Here is an 18764-nt window from a genome sequence, read left to right as displayed (position 1 = left end):
CCGTTGGCTGATTTTTCAGAAGTTGATTGTTACTCCGTCTTCATATGGAAGCTCTGCAGAAACCTGCTCAACACCATATCTGCACGTATACCTTCTTGGGTGGTGGCTGAGCAGGCAGTACTTTGTCCAGAAACAGACCCAGGTCTCCGACCTGAAGGAGGAGTTCTATCTTGCACCACCCCCGCCTCATCTGCACTGTTCGGGGGGCCAGTTCCTCCATAGACCCTCCCCTCACTGCTGAGGAGCTGAGGCTTTCTCACCGCCATCGAGTCAACTCCAACTCTCAGTGACCCTGTAGCACGGGAGAACTGCCCCTGGGTTTCCAAGACCCAAACCTTTATAGCAATAGAAAGCCTCATCGTTCTCTCTTGGAGTGACTGGTGGTTTCGAACTGCTGACCTTGAGGTTAGCCCAGCATGTAACCAGGACGCTACCAGGGCTCTAATACTTTCAGACCAGAGCTGTGCATTTGTCGTAAGAATGCACAGCTACCAAGGCACGGCATAGCGTTCCCTGCGTTTTGTTAAAGGGGCTGCAGGTTTGCCCATCCTGCTCGGGTGGGACCTGGCAGGTGGCTCTGCATCCCCTTTGTCATGAACAAGTGCCTGGGGAAATACTTTGAGCATATGGTCTCGGACTCCCTCGTTGGCTCTTGTGTGCAACAGTCAGCATTGGTCTGGATGTGGTTGTGTGTGTGTGGCGGAGAGTCCCCGTGCCCTTGTGTAAAAGGCACATCTGTCCTCCTGTTGGCACGAGGCAGAGGTTAGACATGCCTCCACCTGCTCTGACATCACTACTTCCTCCCATGACACTCCACTCTGCTGGGTTCAATAAGTTTGTTGAGTGATCGGTCACGCACTCACAATTAGGGGGATTTATTGAGGAAGTTAACAAGTTGCCACAAATCAGGATCAATAAACAGTGAAGGATGCAGTCATCGGTCCATAAGAGCTCCTCTTAGCCAGTGACCAAGTGTCTCTGTGGCCCTCAGCTACATGCGTGGCCTCTGAGTCAGGAAACCCACCTGTCTTTCTGTCTCCCATTCCCATGGTCTCGGCACTGTCCTCTCCTGCCTCATGGTCACCTTGCCTCTGGTCCCTTTGCTCCATGGTCTCCGTGCTGCTGCTTCTGGGCTCTGCCACCCACGCAGATCTCCAACTTGCTCTGCTAGTGGTTCTGATGGGCCAGGGCCTTCTCTCTGCTTCCGAGGTGGCTCTCACACGCAAAAACAGCTTTGATGGAGGTGTTTTACTCTCTTGTCTTTGAGAGACCACCCCTCCTTAGGTCAGGTCTCGATCCCACCAGAGTCCTGTCTAACCCCAGCATAGCAGAGAGCGCCCTCCAAAATTGAAGTGTAACCAGAAGCTTAGAGCCCAGAACTCTTATCACGTAAGGAATTAGGGCTGTGTTAGGTTCTGTTGAGTCCGTTCAAAATTCTGCCTGACCTCTCCCTCATTTGTGCAGTTAGTTTGTATCAGAACTACACTTGGAGGTTTATTTTCAATGAATTATCACCTGATACTGGGATTATCCTGTGGTTGCTCAACTGGCTCCAACTTTGGCCATTGGGAACTTGTAAAACATTGACTCCCCCCCCAAAAAAAAAAGAGGACCTGATGCAAGGGGCTTAAGTGGAGAGCAAATGCCTTGAGAATGATTGGGGCAGGGAATGTATGGATGTGCTTTATACAATTGATGTATGTATATGTATGGATTGTGGTAAGAGTTGTTTGAGTCCCTAATAAAATGTAAAAGAAGAAAAAAAAATAAAAGAAAAAAAATAAAAGAAAAAAAAAATTGACTCCTCTGCCTTCATTCTCTTGTCTTATTTTGTTTGTTTGTTTTTAACTGTGATTTGGTTCCAGTTTTTCAGCGTAAATTGGTTTTCCATTCATTGATTCATACACATCTTGTTTCATAGCATTGATGGCAATCCCCACCAGGTAATAGCATTCTTCCCACTTCATCCCTGTTTCCTTCGGTTCTGTTTCCTATCCCTGCCCGCCACCCATTTTATCATGTTTGATTGGTTCTTGTTTTTTAATCATTTTATTAGGGACTCATACAACTTACAACAATCCATACATACATCAATCATGTAAAGCACATTTGTACATCCATTGCCCTCATTCTCAAAATATTTGCTCTCACCTAAGCCCCTGGCATCAGCTCCTCATTCTTCCCCCTCCCTCATGTACCCTTGATAATTTATAGATTATTCTTTTGTCATGTCTTACACTGTCCGATGTCTCCCTTCACTCACTTTTCTGTTGTCTGTCCCCAAGGGAGGAGGTTACATGTAGATCCTTGTAATCAGTTCCCCCTTTCCACTCCACCCTCCTGGTATCACCACTGTCCACTGGTCCTGAAGGGATCATCCGTATGATTGGTTTTTCTAAGGGGCGCGATCGATCCTATCCCTCTGGTGTTCCTGTTCACCGGATAGGCCTGTCTGTGCCCTGGTCCTTTGGTAAGCACTCACTACTTTCCACCATGGGCCACTCCCAGCTCTTTTTCTCCACATTAGCCCTGGAATCCACCTCCTCGAAGGAGCTCTGGTGGTTCCTTTTGGTAAAGAACTGTTTTGCAACCAAGATCTGGGTACCAGGTGTGCGCTGCTGGATCATACGGGAGTGCAATGCTTCTGTTTAGACCCCCACGGGACTCCTAGGTCGAATGCCTGTGTGCTCACCTACGTACACACACACACACACACACACACACACACACACACACGACATGTTTGTGCCTAGCTAGCTATTGCTGGTGGGTGGGATGTGTCCTCCAGAAAGATAGGTTCAAGTCTGTGAATAGTTTGGTGTTGGGAGTCCTAATCACTGACCAGGCCCCTGAGGCTGGACCCCCGGCCACACAGCTGTGCTGCCTCTGCTGTGAGTTGCTGATGTGCCCTTTGTCGTGGTCACCCTGCCATGCGGGACATGCAGCCCCACCTGTGGAATCTGAATCAGTCGGCTTAAGCCAATGCAGGCAAAGGGATTGCCCTATGCAGGTATTGTCTGCCTAACCCAAGGGGGCTTGCTCAGCTCTGTGTTACATTTTTGTGGAAGACGGTCAAGGGAAAGGGAGAGAAAGGGGAAACCCATCACAAGATGGGCTCTGTAGCTCTCCCACCCCACCCCAGGAGACAAGTAACAAAAATGTGGGTGAAGGGAGACAATGGGCAGTGTAAGACAGGGAGGAGGTTCTATGTAGATCCTTGTAATCAGTTCCCCCTTTCGACCTCACCTTCCCTCCACCCTTTCGATATCACCACTCTCACCACTGGTCCTGAGGGGTTCATCTGTCCTGGATTCCCTGTGTTTCCAGTTCCTATCTGTACCAGTGTACAGCCTCTGGTCTAGCCAGGTTTGTAAGGTAGAATTTGGATCGTGATAGTGGGGGGGGGGGGGGGCGGGGAGCATTTAGGAACTAGAGGAAAAGTTGTATGTTTCATCTTTGCTATACTGCACTCTGGCTCATCTCCTCTCCCGATCAGAAGGCTCAATAATGTTAAAATGACAGTTCTCACCTGATTATCCCAGAGAATTGTGGTAGTTACATAATCTGGTATCAGTTTGAAGGTTCAGAGTGAGGGGGTGGCGTCTAGCCTGTGAATCAGGTAGTAGCTTGATGACCTCATTAGAAGATAATTAGCTCACTGGAGGCAGGACATATACTCTCCCTGTGATACATCCCTGTGGAAAAGACATGGAGAGAAGCTGATGGAGCCAGAGAAGCTGCATGGAGACCCCTGGCAGCACTGAGATGCTTATACTGGATCCACAAGACCTTCCACCCACTGGCCTGTGATCTTCCTGCATTCACTGTCATTGCATGTGTTTCGTGAGTCTGAAGAGGACTTTATAGATTGGTATTGGACACATGGGCTAATATTAGACGTAGGGACTGGATCTGGACTGGGATGGGATGTTTTCTCAATATTCAACTGCTCTTGTATGTAAAGCTCTTTCTTACACTCATATGAGTGTCAATGGATTTGTTTGTCTAGTCCACCCAGACTAACACAAGAATCAATGCAATCCCTATCAAATGGGCTAATATCAGACTTACGAACTTGATATGGACTGGGACTGGGATGTTTTGTTTTTTGGAGGGGGGATGTTTTCTTAATGTACAATTGTTCTTGAATATAAAGCTCTTTTTTTTAAACATTTTATTAGGGGCTCATACAACTCTTATCACAATCCACACATATACATACATCAATTGTATAAAGCACATCCGCACATTCCCTGCCCCAATCATTCTCAAAGCATTTGCTCTCCACTTAAGCCCTTTGCATCAGGTCCTCTTTTTTCCCCTCCCTCCCCGCTCCCCCACCCTCATGAGCCCTTGGTAATTTATACATCATTATAAAGCTCTTTCTTATACAAGTGAGTTTGTGAATTTGTTTCTGTAGTCCACCCAGACCAACACACTGTCTATGGTGGTTAGATTGGTGGCAAGACAGTTCAAAGGGGTAAATTACTAGGGTCTTCAACAAAAGGTGCTGGGACAAAGATGAAATTTCAGTTCTTTCCTAACACCAAAAGTTTAAAACTGGATTGTCAATTTAAATATTGAAATGGTGAAAGAAGGAAATATAGGAGAATCTCCATCACCTTAGTTTAGACAAGAGTTCCTAGACTAGTGGTTCTCAACCTGGAGGTCGCGACCCCTTTGGGGTCGAACGACCCTTTCACAGGGGTTGCGCAATTCCTAACAGCAAAATGACAGTGATGAAGTAGCAACGAAAATAATTTTATGGTTCGAAGGTCACAACATGAACTGTATTAAAAGGGTCGTGGCGTTCAGAATGTTGAGAACCACTGACATATCAAGAGCAAGAACTCTAAAAGACTTCATCAAAATGAAATCCACTCTTTGAAATACCATTAAGACAATGACAAGCCATTAGCCCTATTCCTCACTTATTAGTTGTCCTGTGTCTTAGTTAAATAATCTGTTGTCACTATTCAGAGTGGAGGGGTGGAGTCGAGCCTGTCAATCAGGTCAATGCTTGATGACCTCATTTGGAGGTCCTACAGAGATAAGTAGCTCCCTGGAGGCAAGACACACACTCCCTGCGAGACATTCCTGTTGACAAGCCACATGAGCTATGCTGATGGCAGCCAGAGCCTTGGTGCTGAGGTACTTCTGCTGCAACTGGACCTGCAAGACTTTCCACCCACTGGCCTGTGATCTGCCTACACTGGGCGTCTGCATGTGTTGTATGAATCTAAGGAGGAATTTACAGACTGGTACTGGACATATGGGTTCATATTGAACTTATGGACTTGATCTGAACTGGGCTGGGATGTTTTCTTAATTTACAATTACTCTATACAAAGCTCTTTGCTGTGTGAGCTGTCAAAAAAAAAAAAAAAGCTCTTTGCTGTCTACATATGAGTGTCTCTGGATTTGTTTCTCAGTCCACCCGGACTACCACATCCTATGATCCGGATTTCACATGCGTGACAGTAGTCAACCATCTTATCCTACTCTTAACCTGTATCTGCCCGCTGTAAGGCTGGCTGTGACGGTTAAGGTTGTACGTCAGATTGGCTGGGCAGCCGTGGTCCTCACGGTTTGACAGGTATGGGACGTCCTGTTTTGCGACATGTGGACATCCTCCATTATTGCATAATGTTGATTTTTACATAATGACTTGGTCTTTGAAACCTGGCCATGTGGGAATTTGAGAAGTACATGTGTTGCTTACACATACAAGTATTCACCTTAAGACAGTGACTTTTCCACAGTTCAACTGTAAGCTGATTTTTAAAAAAATCATTTTATTGGGGACTCCTACAACTCATCACAATCCATCCATGCACCCATTGTCAGGCACATTTGTACATTTGTTACCATCATTGTCGAAACATTTGCCTTCTACTTGAGCCTTGGTATCAGCTCATTTCCCCCTCCCTCCCTGCCCCCCATGTAAGTTGATAAATAGACCATGTGTCAAAGAAAACCTGCTCAATACCATTCATCATTAGGGAAACGCGTCCATTGAAAGCACAGTGAGGTGGCATCTTTTCCCACTAGTTGTCCCTGTCCGTTGTGGCTCTGAAAGGCTCTGAGAGAAAGGTTGGCATGCCCAGTGTTGGCAAGGGCTGGGCCCCCCAACTGGAACTTCCATCACCAGTGAGGATGTAAAATGGTGGGTACACTGGAAAACAGGAGGAGTTCTATTCTTAGCAATCTAACTGTACTAGAGGGGAGCCCCAAAACCAAACCATCTCACTGCCATCAAGTTGATGCCTACTCGTAGCCACTGTCTGGGTTAGAGGGTGGTACTGCCACTGTGGGTTTCTGAAACCAACTCTAGAGGAGAGGAAAGCCTGACTTTCTCCTGAGGAGCGACTGGTGGTTTCAAACTACCGACTCTGTGTTTAACACCTCAAGGCATAACCACTCGGCCACCAGGGAGCCTCCAGAGGAAAGACCCCAAATTCAAAGGTAGTTGACAAAGACAATCAGCCAGTTGAGGGAAACATTCTAGCTTGAGGCCATATTGGTGTGCTCAAAAGGCTAGTGGCTATGTGGCCAATTGTAGAAGGTGGAAAAAGTGAATTCATCACCACCATAGGCCAAACCACAAGCAGGAGAGGCACTGGGACTCGGACTGACACTGCTGCAGATCAGAGAAGCTGAAAGTCAGTCTGGAGCCCTCTAAGTCAGTGCAATTCGTGATCGGGGTCCCCGTAATCCAATTTCCATCAAGGATACACCCAGGCAACTCCCTGAGCTCCAGACTGGCCTTCTCTGGGCTGGCCAGGGGTGAGGCCGAAGTCCACTTTCAAACAGTTGGTCCGAGGGCAAAACTTAAAAAAAAGTCATTTTATTGGGGGCTTGTACAACTCTTATCATAATCCATACAAACATCCATTGTGTCAAGCACATTTGTTGCCCTCATCATTCTCAAAACATTTGCTTTCTACTTGAACCCTTGGTATCAGCTCTTTTTTTCCCTCCCTCCCTGCTTCCCTCTCCCTCATGAACCCTTCATAATTTATAAATTATTATTGTCATCTTACACTGTCCGTCTCCCTTCACCCACTTTTCTATTGTCTGTCCCTGAGGTAGTTATTGTGCCAACCTGGCCGATAAACACGTGGGGTTAATTGAAGGGCAAGGGGATAAATGGCTCAGTGAGCCTCGCCTTTCTAGTTTTCAGGTCTCTTGCTTTCTGATGGTTGGACCAGGGTGCAGCTGCCTTAGTCAGTACCCTGCTTTAACTGGCAAGGCTCACTTCCTCCAAGGCTTTCCTGAGGAAAGCCACATAGACCTACCCCGAAGCAGCCCTGGGTACTAGAGCACCTGTGTGGAGACCCCTGTCAGCGCTGAGATGTTTACACTTTCACTGACTCGACTTTCCCCCTGAAGTTGGCATCATTGCATGTGTTTTGTGAGATGTAGAGGACTTTGTGGATTGGTGACGTATGGGTCAGGGGGTTAATGTTGTGGGCTTGGGTAGCACTGTGTTCGGATGTTTTCTTGATGCACACTTAACCTTTATATAAAACTCTTATACATAAGTTTCTGTGGATTTGTTTCTCTAAAGTTCCCAGACTAACACAGGCCCCCAGGGAGGAGGTTATTCGTAGATCCTTGTAATCAGTTCCCCCTTTCTACCCCACCCTTCTCCACTCTCAGCACTGGTCCTAAAGGGATCGTCTGTACTGGATTCCCTGTTTCCAGTTCCTATCTGTACCAGTGTACATCCTCTGGTCTAACCAGATTTGTAAGGTAGAATTGGGATCATGATAGTGGGCGGGGAGGAAGCATTTAGGAACTAGAGGAAAGTTGTATGTTTCACCATTGCTACACTGCACCCTGACTGGCTTGTCTCCTCCTCTCCATCCTTCTGTAAGGGGATGTCCAGTTGCCTACAGATGGGTCTTGGGTCCCCAATCTGTACTCCCCTGAGGGCAAAGTTTTTTAACATAGCCAGTCAGGTCAGAAAGAACTTCATGGAGGCAGAATTTATGTGGAGATTTAAAATGGGTTTAGGGTACCCATTTTGTACCCTCTGTAGTCCTAATACAGAATTTAAACCCTAATATATCCCTAAAATAAATAAGCACGCATTCACACCAATTGCATTCCTCATCCACGATACTGTTGCTTGGTGGTGGTTGGCTCCCTGGAGTTCACAATTCCATTTTTTCTATGTTGTCCATGGTCACACGTGTCATGTAGGCACCATTCTGGCCGCTAACTAGTTTGTTCTCTCCCTTGGGGAAGCCAGCAGCTCTGTCAGGAACAGCTTGATAAGGAACCCACATGGCGGGGTGTGGTAGTTACATTATCTGGTGTCAATTTGGAACTTGAGAGGATTAAGAGTGAAGGGGTGGAGTCTAGTCTATCAATCGGATCATAGCCAATGAAACCTCTGTGTGGGCATGGCCTTCTGAGAATTCTGGGAACTCCTGTATTCCTTCTTGGAGGCAGGAGACACTTTTCTCTGCTCACTTCCGGCCAGACATCCCTGAGAAGCCACATGGACCTACCCTGAAGCAGCCCTGAAAACTGAAGGAGCCACATGGAGACCCCTGCCAGCGCTGAAATGCTTCTACACCACTGACTTCCCAGCCACTGGCCTGTGATCTTCCTGCATTGCATGTGTTGCATGAGTCTGCAGAGGACTTTATAGATTGATGTCGGACATATGGCCTAATATTGAACTTATGGACTTGATCTGAACTGGGCTCAGACGTTTTCTCAATATTCAATTGCTCTTGTATATAAACCTCTTTTTCATACACAAGTATCTATGAATTTGTTTCTCTATCTGGACTAACACACTGGGCTAACCCTCTGTCCCCACCCAGCACGACAACAGCCATTTGAATGAATGAACTAGGAGTGACTCTGAGAGGTCAACCAGCTAATCTGCACCCTGACCCTCAGGAACTAGGTGACATGATTGAAGCAACTCTATTTTGGGATAGTTTTTTTCACACAAGATTCCTAGTGAAATGTCTGAAATTTTCTGCCACAGAGTTGTGGGTTTTCTCTTTTTGGCTTGTTGTTATTGGTTATTTTTAGGCAGGGACCAATAAATATTAAAGTGATTATGGATATGATCTTATAATCATTTCGACGGAACACATTTCTTGCTTGCTCCTAAGGGATCTTTGGCTGTAGAGGAGTTAGAAATCAGAGACATTGCAGGAACATCTCTGTCGCTAAGCTCAGAACATTCTTTCTGATGTCTTTAAAAGGCTTCTAGGAACATTTATTCCCAGCAAAATTTAATCAAAATATAAGGAAGCCCTAAATTGATGGTAAGTCCTAATTTGAGGCTTGAAACTGAGTGTGGCAGGTAAACTAACCAGGTATTGTCCAGGCATGTCCAAGAACTGCCAACAGATGAGTACTATGTGTTTTGCAAAGATCTGGGTTACCCCCAAGCAAACTTCTTCCTCCAGAAACCAGTAGCTCAAACAGTAGAGTCATGGAAAGATGGGGTGGTGTTTACGGAAACAGCTGGTAGTCACAGATGTAGCTGTAACATCCCTGACACCTGGTGAGGCAGCTTTGCTTTGCACTTGACTATTCTGCACATAAAGCTGAGAGAAGTATGCTCAGTTTGGCGTGGGGGTGAGATCAGGATTCCTCAAAAACAGTCCCCAAAAGTCAATATTGGAAGACATTCTAACGCAAGAGCTTCTCTGTGAGAGAAAACCTGCCATGGTGAGTGGCTCCTTGTTTCCTTCAGGAGCTGTGTGTCTGGACAGCAGACCAATTGCTCCTTTACTTCTTGTTGTTGCTAGCTGGAGGAAGAGACCACGCCCGCCCGGCGCTCCAGGCCTGTTGCTGAGCTGTTTGGGGCTTGCCCACTGTCAAGTGAAAGCACCAGGCAGCAGGGTCCAGGGCTGGGATACAGGAAGTGAGAGTTGGAACCTGTGGTGATAGGGGAACAGGCTTTTATAAGGCCAAATATGGCCACATTCTTGCTTGCTATTAAGCTCACTTCAGCTGGCTAAGCCACTCACATAACACTTACTCACGGGGGTCCAGAGGGCTGTCATCAAGCCAACTCAGTTTGCTAAAACTGTAACACCTCCCTCCCTCTGGGGGATGTGGTGACTCAGTTCAACCCTACCACTGCCAAGGGCCAGCCCAGGTCAGTAAGCCTTCAATAAACCATCTCCCCATAGAGCTGCCAGCCTCTCTTCAGTCTCTCACCACCTTAGGCAAATCTTAAGTTACTGGTCCAAGTTTAGACTGATGCAGGCAGGCTGACATCTGTGCCAGGAACCTCCTCCATGATGTAGTGCCCATGAAGAAAGTGGTTGTGTGCCCGCTGGGGGGGGGGGGGGGCTGGAGGGAGAGAGCTCTAAGAACGCTGTCCAGGCACCCAAACCCAGTACACTCCCATCCAGTTGATTCCAACGTTACTATGACCCTCGAAGGGCAGAGTGGAACTTCTCCTGTGGGTTTCCAAGGCCCTGAAGCTGGACAGGAGTAGAAAGCCTCCTCTTATGCTTTCAGAGAGGCTGGTGGCTTCTACTGCTGACCTCGGCGGCAAGCAGCCCAGGGTACAGCGACACCACTAGGCCTCACCTGGCCAGGCCCCGGCCGCTGAGAAATGTGGCAGTTCAGGATCTCCGGGGCAGGGAAGGTGCTAGTGCCCACAAGGCCTTGTACACCAGCGGGCTGGCCGCGTGCGCTGGGCAGTGGTGGCTTCCCAAGCATGGCTTGTTGGCGTTTCCTCAGAACCGAATCCAATACTGTGTGCCCACCAGTAGGAAGCCCTGGCACAGGGGACAAGCGAGTGGGTCAGTGAAGAGGTGGTCGATGGTGACGAGGCTGGGCGCTGCCCGTTGGTGGTCGCTCAGCGTGACTGACGGCGTCCCCATGCCTTTGCGCGGGATGCGCTCACGACGTTTTAATTTCTAACAACTTTGTGGTGAGTGGACCCACAGGGCCAATCAGCTTTCCATTCAGAGCCGACGGACTGCCTGACCGTAAGATCTGTGTTGTCAAAGCGGGGTCTTTAACCTGAAGAGTTTCCGATTTAGGGAGGAGAGCGAACGTTCTCCAAACGTTCCATCAGTGGAGGAGCCTCATCAACAAACTCGACTGTTCCATCGGGCGGTGTGCGTCGACTGGCCCCGTCGGAGAAAGCCCCGTGGGGCGCGCCGCCACGTACGGGCCCTCAGGACGGTCACGACACAGGCGACCGGCCTCAAGTTTGAACACAAAGCCCGCCCGCGCGCGCCAGCTTCCCCACACGGCCCCGAGCGGCCCGGCCCAAGATGGCGGCCGCGCGCGCGCATGCGCCCGACGGCCGGGTCCCGCCCGCGCGGGAGCGGAAGTCGCGTGACCCCGGAAGTGGCGGCCGGGCGGGTGGGGCGCCGCGACGTTCGTCACTTCGCTCGGGAGGGAGCGAGACGCCGCGCGGTCGAACCCTCCGGTGAGCGCCCGCGGGCGGCGGGGCGGGCGGGGCCTCGCGGGCGGGGGCCGGGGCCGGGCGCGCGCCGCCGCCTTTGTTCCCGCCGCCCCGCCCTGCGCGGCCCCGGGCTGCAGGGCCCGGCCGTGGGGGCGGCGGCGGCCGTCGGGCCCGCTCGGGCGGCTTCGGAGGGCGGTCGGCGGGGACCCCGGCGGGCGAGCGGCGGCCGCACGTGCATCCCGGGGCGGGGGCGGCTTGGAGCGGGAGCTCCCCTGGGCGGGGCCTGGTCATGGCCGCCGACTGCCCGCCCCGCCCCGCCGCCCCCCGCCCGGGCCCGACGCACCCCTCCTCCGGGCCCCGGGCGGCGGCCTCCCGACCCTCGGGCAGCTGGGCCTCCGGGCGCCCCGGGGCCCGCCCGCCGAGATTGCGGGCCGTGCGGAAGTGCGGAGCCGGGCGCGCCCGGAGGTCGCTCGCACACAGGGTTCGGGGCAGGGAGCCGAAGAGGGAAGGCCAGCTGGGCACTCCACATCCTGGGGGGTCCGGCCCTGTGATTGGTCGCCGCCCTGCGACGACCCGAGAGGCTGCGGGTTTCAGTAAACAGCGGGGAGCCCCATGAGCATTGGGGTGTGCGAAGGGGTTCCTCAAGAGGTGGCGTCTTCCCGACACGCAGGAACAGATACCCTGGGGAACTCCCTGGGGGCTGGGGCAGCTTGAAGGAGCAGCCCTGGCAGGTGAGAGCCATGGCGGCAAGAGCCAGGGCAGAGCACCCAGTCCTGCCCATAGAGATAGTCCTGTGGGCCACCCGCAGGGATGGGGTAGCACGTGCAGTTGCTCCTGAGGTGCCTGAGGCTTCTCCCCTCTGCTCTGTGACTATGGGTGGATTTTCCCGGCAGGGGGGTTACCCACGTGTCTTACCCCCCCCTCACCCTTGAGAAGCATTCCTGGGTGCCGCCTTGTCTGGGTGGGGCAGTCACTCTCAGGTGGGCAGGGCAGTGGCACGTGTTGCTTCCCTCCAAGTTGAGGAAATCCCTCTCCTGGATATTCTCTGCCTCTCGGGGACACTGGTTGCAGCAGGAGCCAGCCGCCTGCCGTGCATTCCATGGCCAAGGAGCAGAGGGCACCTGCTGCCCCTCAGGCTGCCACAGCTCTCCTTCCCTGCAGGTGTGGCAGACCAGGCAAGCAGCATGGCCGAGCAGGAGCCCACCGCGGAGCAGCTGGCACAGATTGCAGCCGAGAACGAGGAGGATGAGCACTCGGTCAACTACAAGCCTCCTGCACAGAAGAGCATCCAGGAGATCCAGGAACTGGACAAGGACGATGAGAGTCTGCGCAAGTACAAGGAGGCCCTCCTGGGCCGAGTGGCCGTCTCCGCCGGTGAGGCAGCTCCCCTCCCTGCACAGCCCTCTTGTGGGGTCTCCTGTGGGTTACCACAGGCTGGACCTCTGACTCTGTTCCTTTCCAGACCCCAATGTCCCCAATGTCATTGTGACCCGCCTGACCCTGGTGTGCAGCACTGCCCCTGGCCCTCTGGAGCTGAACCTGGCCGGTAAGTGGCAGCCATGCTCACGAGGTGGCGTGAAGCCTGGGGCGGAGGGGGGTCGAGGACTGTAGTCAAGTGACTGGGGACAGCATTAGCTTCTGAGTCACCTGGAGAGCGGCCTGGCCGGCTGCTGCAGAGTATGCACATGGGGGTGCAGCCAAGGGTCTACGGGTGCAGGAGGGTGTCCCCCACCCCCAGTGCAGTGACCTTCCTCCGCAGGAGACCTGGAGAGTTTCAAGAAGGAGTCCTTCGTGCTGAAGGAGGGGGTGGAGTACCAGATCAAAATTTCCTTCCGGGTGAGATGGGCGGCCATCACCTCGGGGGGGAGTGGGGCAGGAAGGAGTGGTGGAGGGACTGACGGCTGCTGCATCTCTGTTTGCAGGTAAACAAAGAGATTGTGTCCGGTATGAAGTACATCCAGCACACCTATAGGAAAGGCATCAAGAGTGAGTGGCCCAAGCCGCCAAAGGGATGGGAGGGGGGGCCAGGCTGGCCGGCCAGAGGGTGGAGAGTGGGCAGTGCTGACTGACAGGGTCCCTGTGGCTGCAGTTGACAAGACCGACTACATGGTGGGGAGCTACGGGCCCCGGGCCGAGGAGTATGAGTTCCTGACGCCCATGGAGGAGGCGCCCAAAGGCATGCTGGCGCGTGGCAGCTACAACATCAAGTCCCGCTTCACAGACGATGACAAGACAGACCACCTGTCCTGGGAGTGGAACCTCACCATCAAGAAGGATTGGAAGGACTGAGGCCTAGCCCCCCTCCTCCCCTCCCCTCCCCAAACCAAAGTGCTGACAGGCCCCCTCCCTCCTGGCCCCTTGGCCCAGCCTCGGCTGTGGTCATGCACTCAGTGTCTCGTGGCTGCTTCTGCCTGTGCTGTCCCCAGGTCCCGCCCACCCGCTTGCCGGCCAGAGGGGGTGGAGGGGCAGGCTCCGCCTCTCCTAGGCCCGGGACTGTCGGTCACCTTGTAACCATGATGCCTTAACGTGTGGAGTGTGTGCGGGGCCCTGGCTGAGCACTCACCCGGTGTCTGCATGAGCATGTGGCCCTGCCCCGTCTGTCCTCCACACCGGAGGTGTCCAGGCCTGAGGGCTGCTCTGGCTTGGGGAAAGCCAAATCGCCAAAACTCTCTGCTCTGGTCTGTCCCAGCAGGGCCGGCAGCTGAGCCTTGGCTGGCCTGGCCCGGCCTGTCAGTATTTATTGTTTCCATGTGTGCTGTCCACTGGGTCCGCCCTGGCCTGCCCTCTGCCACCTCCACCTGGCTCTCAGTGCCACCACCCACAAGCAGGGTCCTGCCCCTCCCCAGACCCAGCCGGGACAGCCAGGGACCAAGCACGGAGTTCAGAGCCTTCTCCTGTGCCCCCCTTCCCCCGCCCTGGTTGTGGTGTTGTGTCTGCTGGTGTCTCAGCCTCTGAGACTGCAGAGCGCCCACTCCTGCTCCCCCTCTGACTGGGAATAAATTCCCCCAAAGGAGCCCGATCTCACGCTTCCTATCAGTTCATGGGTTTTGGGGCGAGGTGGCTGTTACGCATGGCCACTGGCTGTGACAGTGGGGACCCAGAATTTCACGGAGGTGTGTGTGGCGCAGCCTGGCTCAGAAAAGGGGAGTGGGGCACTACACTGGGCCTCATGTCAGCTGGACTGCAGTGGGGTAGGGTAGGGGACAGCTTCCCCTTAAGGCCGATGCGCCGTGGAGCTGCCAGGTTCTCCAGGGCTACTGATCTCCATGCCTGTCCAAGAAGCACCCGGCCTACCATCAAGAGATGGGCTAGGGCAGTGGCAGGTCCACTTCCAGAGCCCTGCTGGGAGGCCATGCTGCCCCCTGCTGGGTCTCGGAAACCTGCTCTGGAGCCAGGGAGCAGGTGCTGCCCCTGCTGGTGGGGCTCAGTGTGGACATGGCTCAGGGCTTGGACTGGGAGCAGGTGCTGCCCGTGCTGGACACTAGCATGATTCTGTTGCTGGGACATGTGTCTGGGCCCCTGTGGCTCAGGGCCCTGCCACTCCTACTAGGAACCCGCACTTGAACAAAAGGGCAGTAACAGTGCTGTTAACCTGTTCCCCAACTGTGGCAGCTGCTCCCCCAAGATGGCATTGTCTCCAGGGGAAGTGCACCAAGGCTCTAAAGCTGTTCTGTGGGACAGCACAGGCCCTGGGGCTTTCCAAGGGCCTGGCAAGACTGAGTAGAAAGATGAAACAGGAGATGGGGCTGGGAAACGCATCTCATCACCTGGCCTGAGTAGATCCACTACTTGGAGGCCTCCATGATTAGACACCTGGTCCCACCACCCAGAACATGGGACCCAGTCCAGCATCGTCAGGGTCTACACTCTTCCCTCACCCTCTGGACACTCTCCTGGACCACTTCCATAAATGGAAGATGCAGGCAAGTAGCTCAAGAACAGCCAGCCCCTGCCTCTGGTCATATGCAGAAAGATCCCTTGCTGGGGGAACATTGATGAACTGGTAGCTGCCTCGGATGGCCAGAACCCACCTACCAGTGATGGCGCTGGCTTCCCGCTGAGTCCACCCTTTAGGTCACAGAGCACCCACCTGTGCCCCAGCAGTTCTCATGGGGGCCAGACCTTCAGCAGGCTGCATAGGGCCTGGTACCCTGGAGATGGTCCCCCAACCACCCCAACATCCTTAGGAATAGCTCTGTTCCCAAACAGGCAGCCAGAAGGCCACTTCAACAGTCACTGCCCTGCCCTCCACACCCTGTGGCAGCCACTCAGGTGCTTAGTGGGCGAGGCCCTGTGCCCCGGCTGGGCCAACAGGTCCTGAAGATTTGCTCTTGGGTTTTTCCAACGTCAGGGAGACATGTGAACTCAGACCTTGCCTGCCAGGCTGTACCGGCATACTGCCAAGAGCCAGGACTTTGGCCCAGCCTCACCCCTGGCACCTGGGCGGTGTGTGCGTGTCATGTCTGGCCCCAAGTCCAACTCGACCCATGTGGCCAGGCCTCTGGTCAGCTGGCTCCACCCACTTCCTCCACCCCAGTTCCCTCCTCCTGTTCAGCGTGCCCCCCCTCCCAATGGAGGATCTTTTGATGTGGACATTTGGAGCTGCCAGACTTGACCGGTGTCCTAGTGCCAGCTTCATGCAGTGTTTGGGAAGAAGGGTGGGGGTGCTAAGTGCCTTGCAGGCCCACACTTGGTTGTCTGGATTGAGGACCTGCCCGCTACCCCCAGTGTGTGCTGTCCTTCAGCTCCCCCATCCCTTTGACACACAGGCTGAAGGGCATTCTCAGAACAGGTGGGGAGTGAGGAATGGGACACTTGATTGCTTCCTGGATTCTGTCTCCAGCCGTGGGCTCTGAGGGGGACAAGGCAGAGACCCTGCTCAGGGCCCTACTAGGATCAGGGAGAGGCTGGAACCAGCCACAACGTCACCCCAGGGCTGCTGGGCATCTTAGGCTCTAGGTGCATGGCCCCGTGAGGTCAGGGACCTCCCTGCAGAGCCTGTTTGATTCCGCTAAGTCCACAGAAGTGGTACAGAGGACACCACAAGAGGCCCCAGTGCACCCAGAACCTGCCACCTTTGCCCAGGTTGCCAAGCCTGTCTGACGGGGGGGCTTCAAAACACCCCTCCAGTCTTTACCCTGGCTGCTCTGCCAGCTGCCTGCACCTCTTGCTTCCAACACCCCGCTCAGCCTGGACCAAGCCCTCTGGTCTGTATCTGGGCACCCTAACCTTTGTGCACTGCCATCCTTAGCAAATACTTAGCTGTTGTGCCCTGGGGCCAGGCTGCCTGCACCCCATCCCATCAGCATGCCGCTTCTTCCACCCTCCCTATCAGCCAGCGAGATGCCACCTCCACCCCCAGCCCAGTCTCCCATTTAAATCCTGGTCTGGAAGACTCTTACCTATAGGTAGCACATGCTTCCTTTGTCATGGACCCAATTTGTGGTTGCAAAGACAGTTGTGACCAGGCCACAAGTATTCGTTGTTGGTAGATAGGGCAGCAGGCATGAAGCAATCTCTGAGCAATAACCAACTGTTCACAGCAATGGTCACAGACCACACACAGCACCCAACATGCCCAGGGCTTTGCCAAGGGGTCTCACCTCCTGGGAGACCCCCGTGGGGGCAGGTACAGCCAACAGCTGACTGGTCTTGGCCCCAGGGAGAGGGCCGTGGAGCCTCAAGGAATTCAGTCAGTGAGAAAGTCCCCAAGCAGAAAAGAGGAGTAAACATACCACTTCAAAAGTGACACATAAACAGATACACTGGAGCATACTTCTCGTTTTCCACTTCCGAATCAGGGTGTTCTTAGCCAGTGTGTCCAGTGAACGTGGGAGTATTTCCCTTTTCCCTGCCAAATTATTACTTGGATGCCGAGCCTAAAAATCCATGGTATTTCATAAGCAAAGGCAGTAGCCAGGAAGGGAGAGGGAGAGCCCTGGAGGAGGGGTTGGGTGGAAGTGGCCAGGCTTTGAATCACTGGATAGAAAGTAACTTGAGCCTTGTGTGTGCTTTAAAATTGTAGCCATATTAAAAACAGTGGGATTAATTTTAAAGGTACGTTTTATTTAACTCTTTACAAAACATCATTTCAGTGTGAATTCACTTTATAAAACCTTATTTGTGAACTGTCTCTCCAACTTGGTGTGTTTTCCTTGCAGCTTTCTGCCTCCCTCTCACCATATTCAAGTGCTCCGGGCAGGAGAGGCAGAGCTGGAAGACCCCTTAAGGAATGACTAGATTCGCACAACGAATGTGTGGGGTATGGGGCGGCTCTTCTCAAGGAGGGCAGTCTCCAAAAACTTGGCATCAAGTGGAACAGGAGGGAGATAAACAGGGAAAGGCCACTCCCTGGTGGCCTTTCACCCAGCGCAGCGTCAACTCAGCAGAGCTAAGTGACCCCTCAGGAGGACCTCTCCAACACCCTGTGCTGTTTCCGGTCAGGTCACCAAGGTATTGGTTCTCCAGCCCCACCTGCCTCCCTTGTCCCAATTGCCCTTCCAGTGCAACCGGGTCTCCTTCCACCCCAGTCCTGGAACAGAGCCTGTGGCGGCTAACTTGAAGAAAGGCCTGGCGAACGACAGCCGAAAGCCAAGCTAGGAAGACCCTATGGCGTAGTTCTACTCTGACACTTATGGTCCGAGTGATTCAGGGTCCACTGCGGAGCAATTTGTTAAAAGCCCCACTTCCGGGCCCAGAAGCGAGGACACTTCGTCCGTGCCCTCCCAGCTGGCCAGTAACTTCCACGCGCCCGGGGGGCCTTCTCGGGAGGCCTCGCCGCACGTTCAAGGTGCGGGGAGCACTTTTTGTGCTTTGTAGAACGTCCAGGGCCTAATGGGCGGCACCAAGGTTCCCAGCCACCCTGACCCCCAGCCTGCCGAGCAGGTCTCGCACAAACCACACGCTCCCGGAAGTTGCTTCACTCCGGTTTCCGGGCCGGGGGCCGGGGGCCGGGGGCGGTGCCAATTACGGATACGCGGTCCAGTAGGAATCCAACACGAGGGGCTTTGGAGGCGCATGCGTAGCCCCGCCCCAGAAGTGGTCCCGCCCCACTGCCACGTTCGACAGAGGAACGCGCAGGGTGCGCGCATCCCTGGGCCAATCAGGAGCCGTGCATCCAGGGCTCCCGAAGGACGCAGCCATTCCCGACGGGCGGAAGGTGAGGGAGAACGCCTCCATTCAGAACTCGAAGGAGATAAATTTCTCCGCCAGGAGCCAATGAGAGGTCGTGGAAGAACGCGAGCACGAGCCCTCCGGCCAATCCGGGGAGGGCGCGAGGGCGGCCTCTGGAGCGATTCTAAATCCGGTACCGGGTCCGGAGTGGGCCACCAATCCGAGCGCACGGAAGGCGGACCCG

The 18764-nt window shown here is 53.5% G+C and overlaps 1 protein-coding gene across 2 annotated transcripts; it reads left to right on the top strand.

Annotated features, from left to right (window-relative positions):
* The first annotated feature begins 11411 nt into the window (after positions 1-11411).
* Positions 11412-14431, top strand: ARHGDIA (Rho GDP dissociation inhibitor alpha). Of its 2 annotated transcripts, none has more exons than XM_075562372.1 (6): positions 11412-11431; positions 12569-12781; positions 12870-12953; positions 13167-13243; positions 13330-13393; positions 13497-14431. In XM_075562372.1, the coding sequence occupies exons 2-6, from the start codon at positions 12592-12594 to the stop codon at positions 13694-13696; spliced, it is 615 nt and encodes a 204-aa protein (XP_075418487.1). In that variant the 5' UTR covers positions 11412-11431; positions 12569-12591; the 3' UTR covers positions 13697-14431. The 2 variants fall into 2 exon arrangements, with proteins under 2 accessions (XP_075418487.1, XP_075418486.1); XM_075562371.1 differs by lacking the exon at positions 11412-11431 and adding an exon at positions 11776-12138.
* The last annotated feature ends 4333 nt before the right edge of the window (positions 14432-18764 follow it).

The sequence above is a fragment of the Tenrec ecaudatus genome, chromosome 10, assembly GCF_050624435.1.
Source record: "Tenrec ecaudatus isolate mTenEca1 chromosome 10, mTenEca1.hap1, whole genome shotgun sequence".
Classification (NCBI taxonomy): domain Eukaryota; kingdom Metazoa; phylum Chordata; class Mammalia; order Afrosoricida; family Tenrecidae; genus Tenrec; species Tenrec ecaudatus.
The sequence above is the reverse complement of the archived record's forward strand: the minus strand, read 5'-3'. Positions and strand labels throughout refer to the sequence as shown.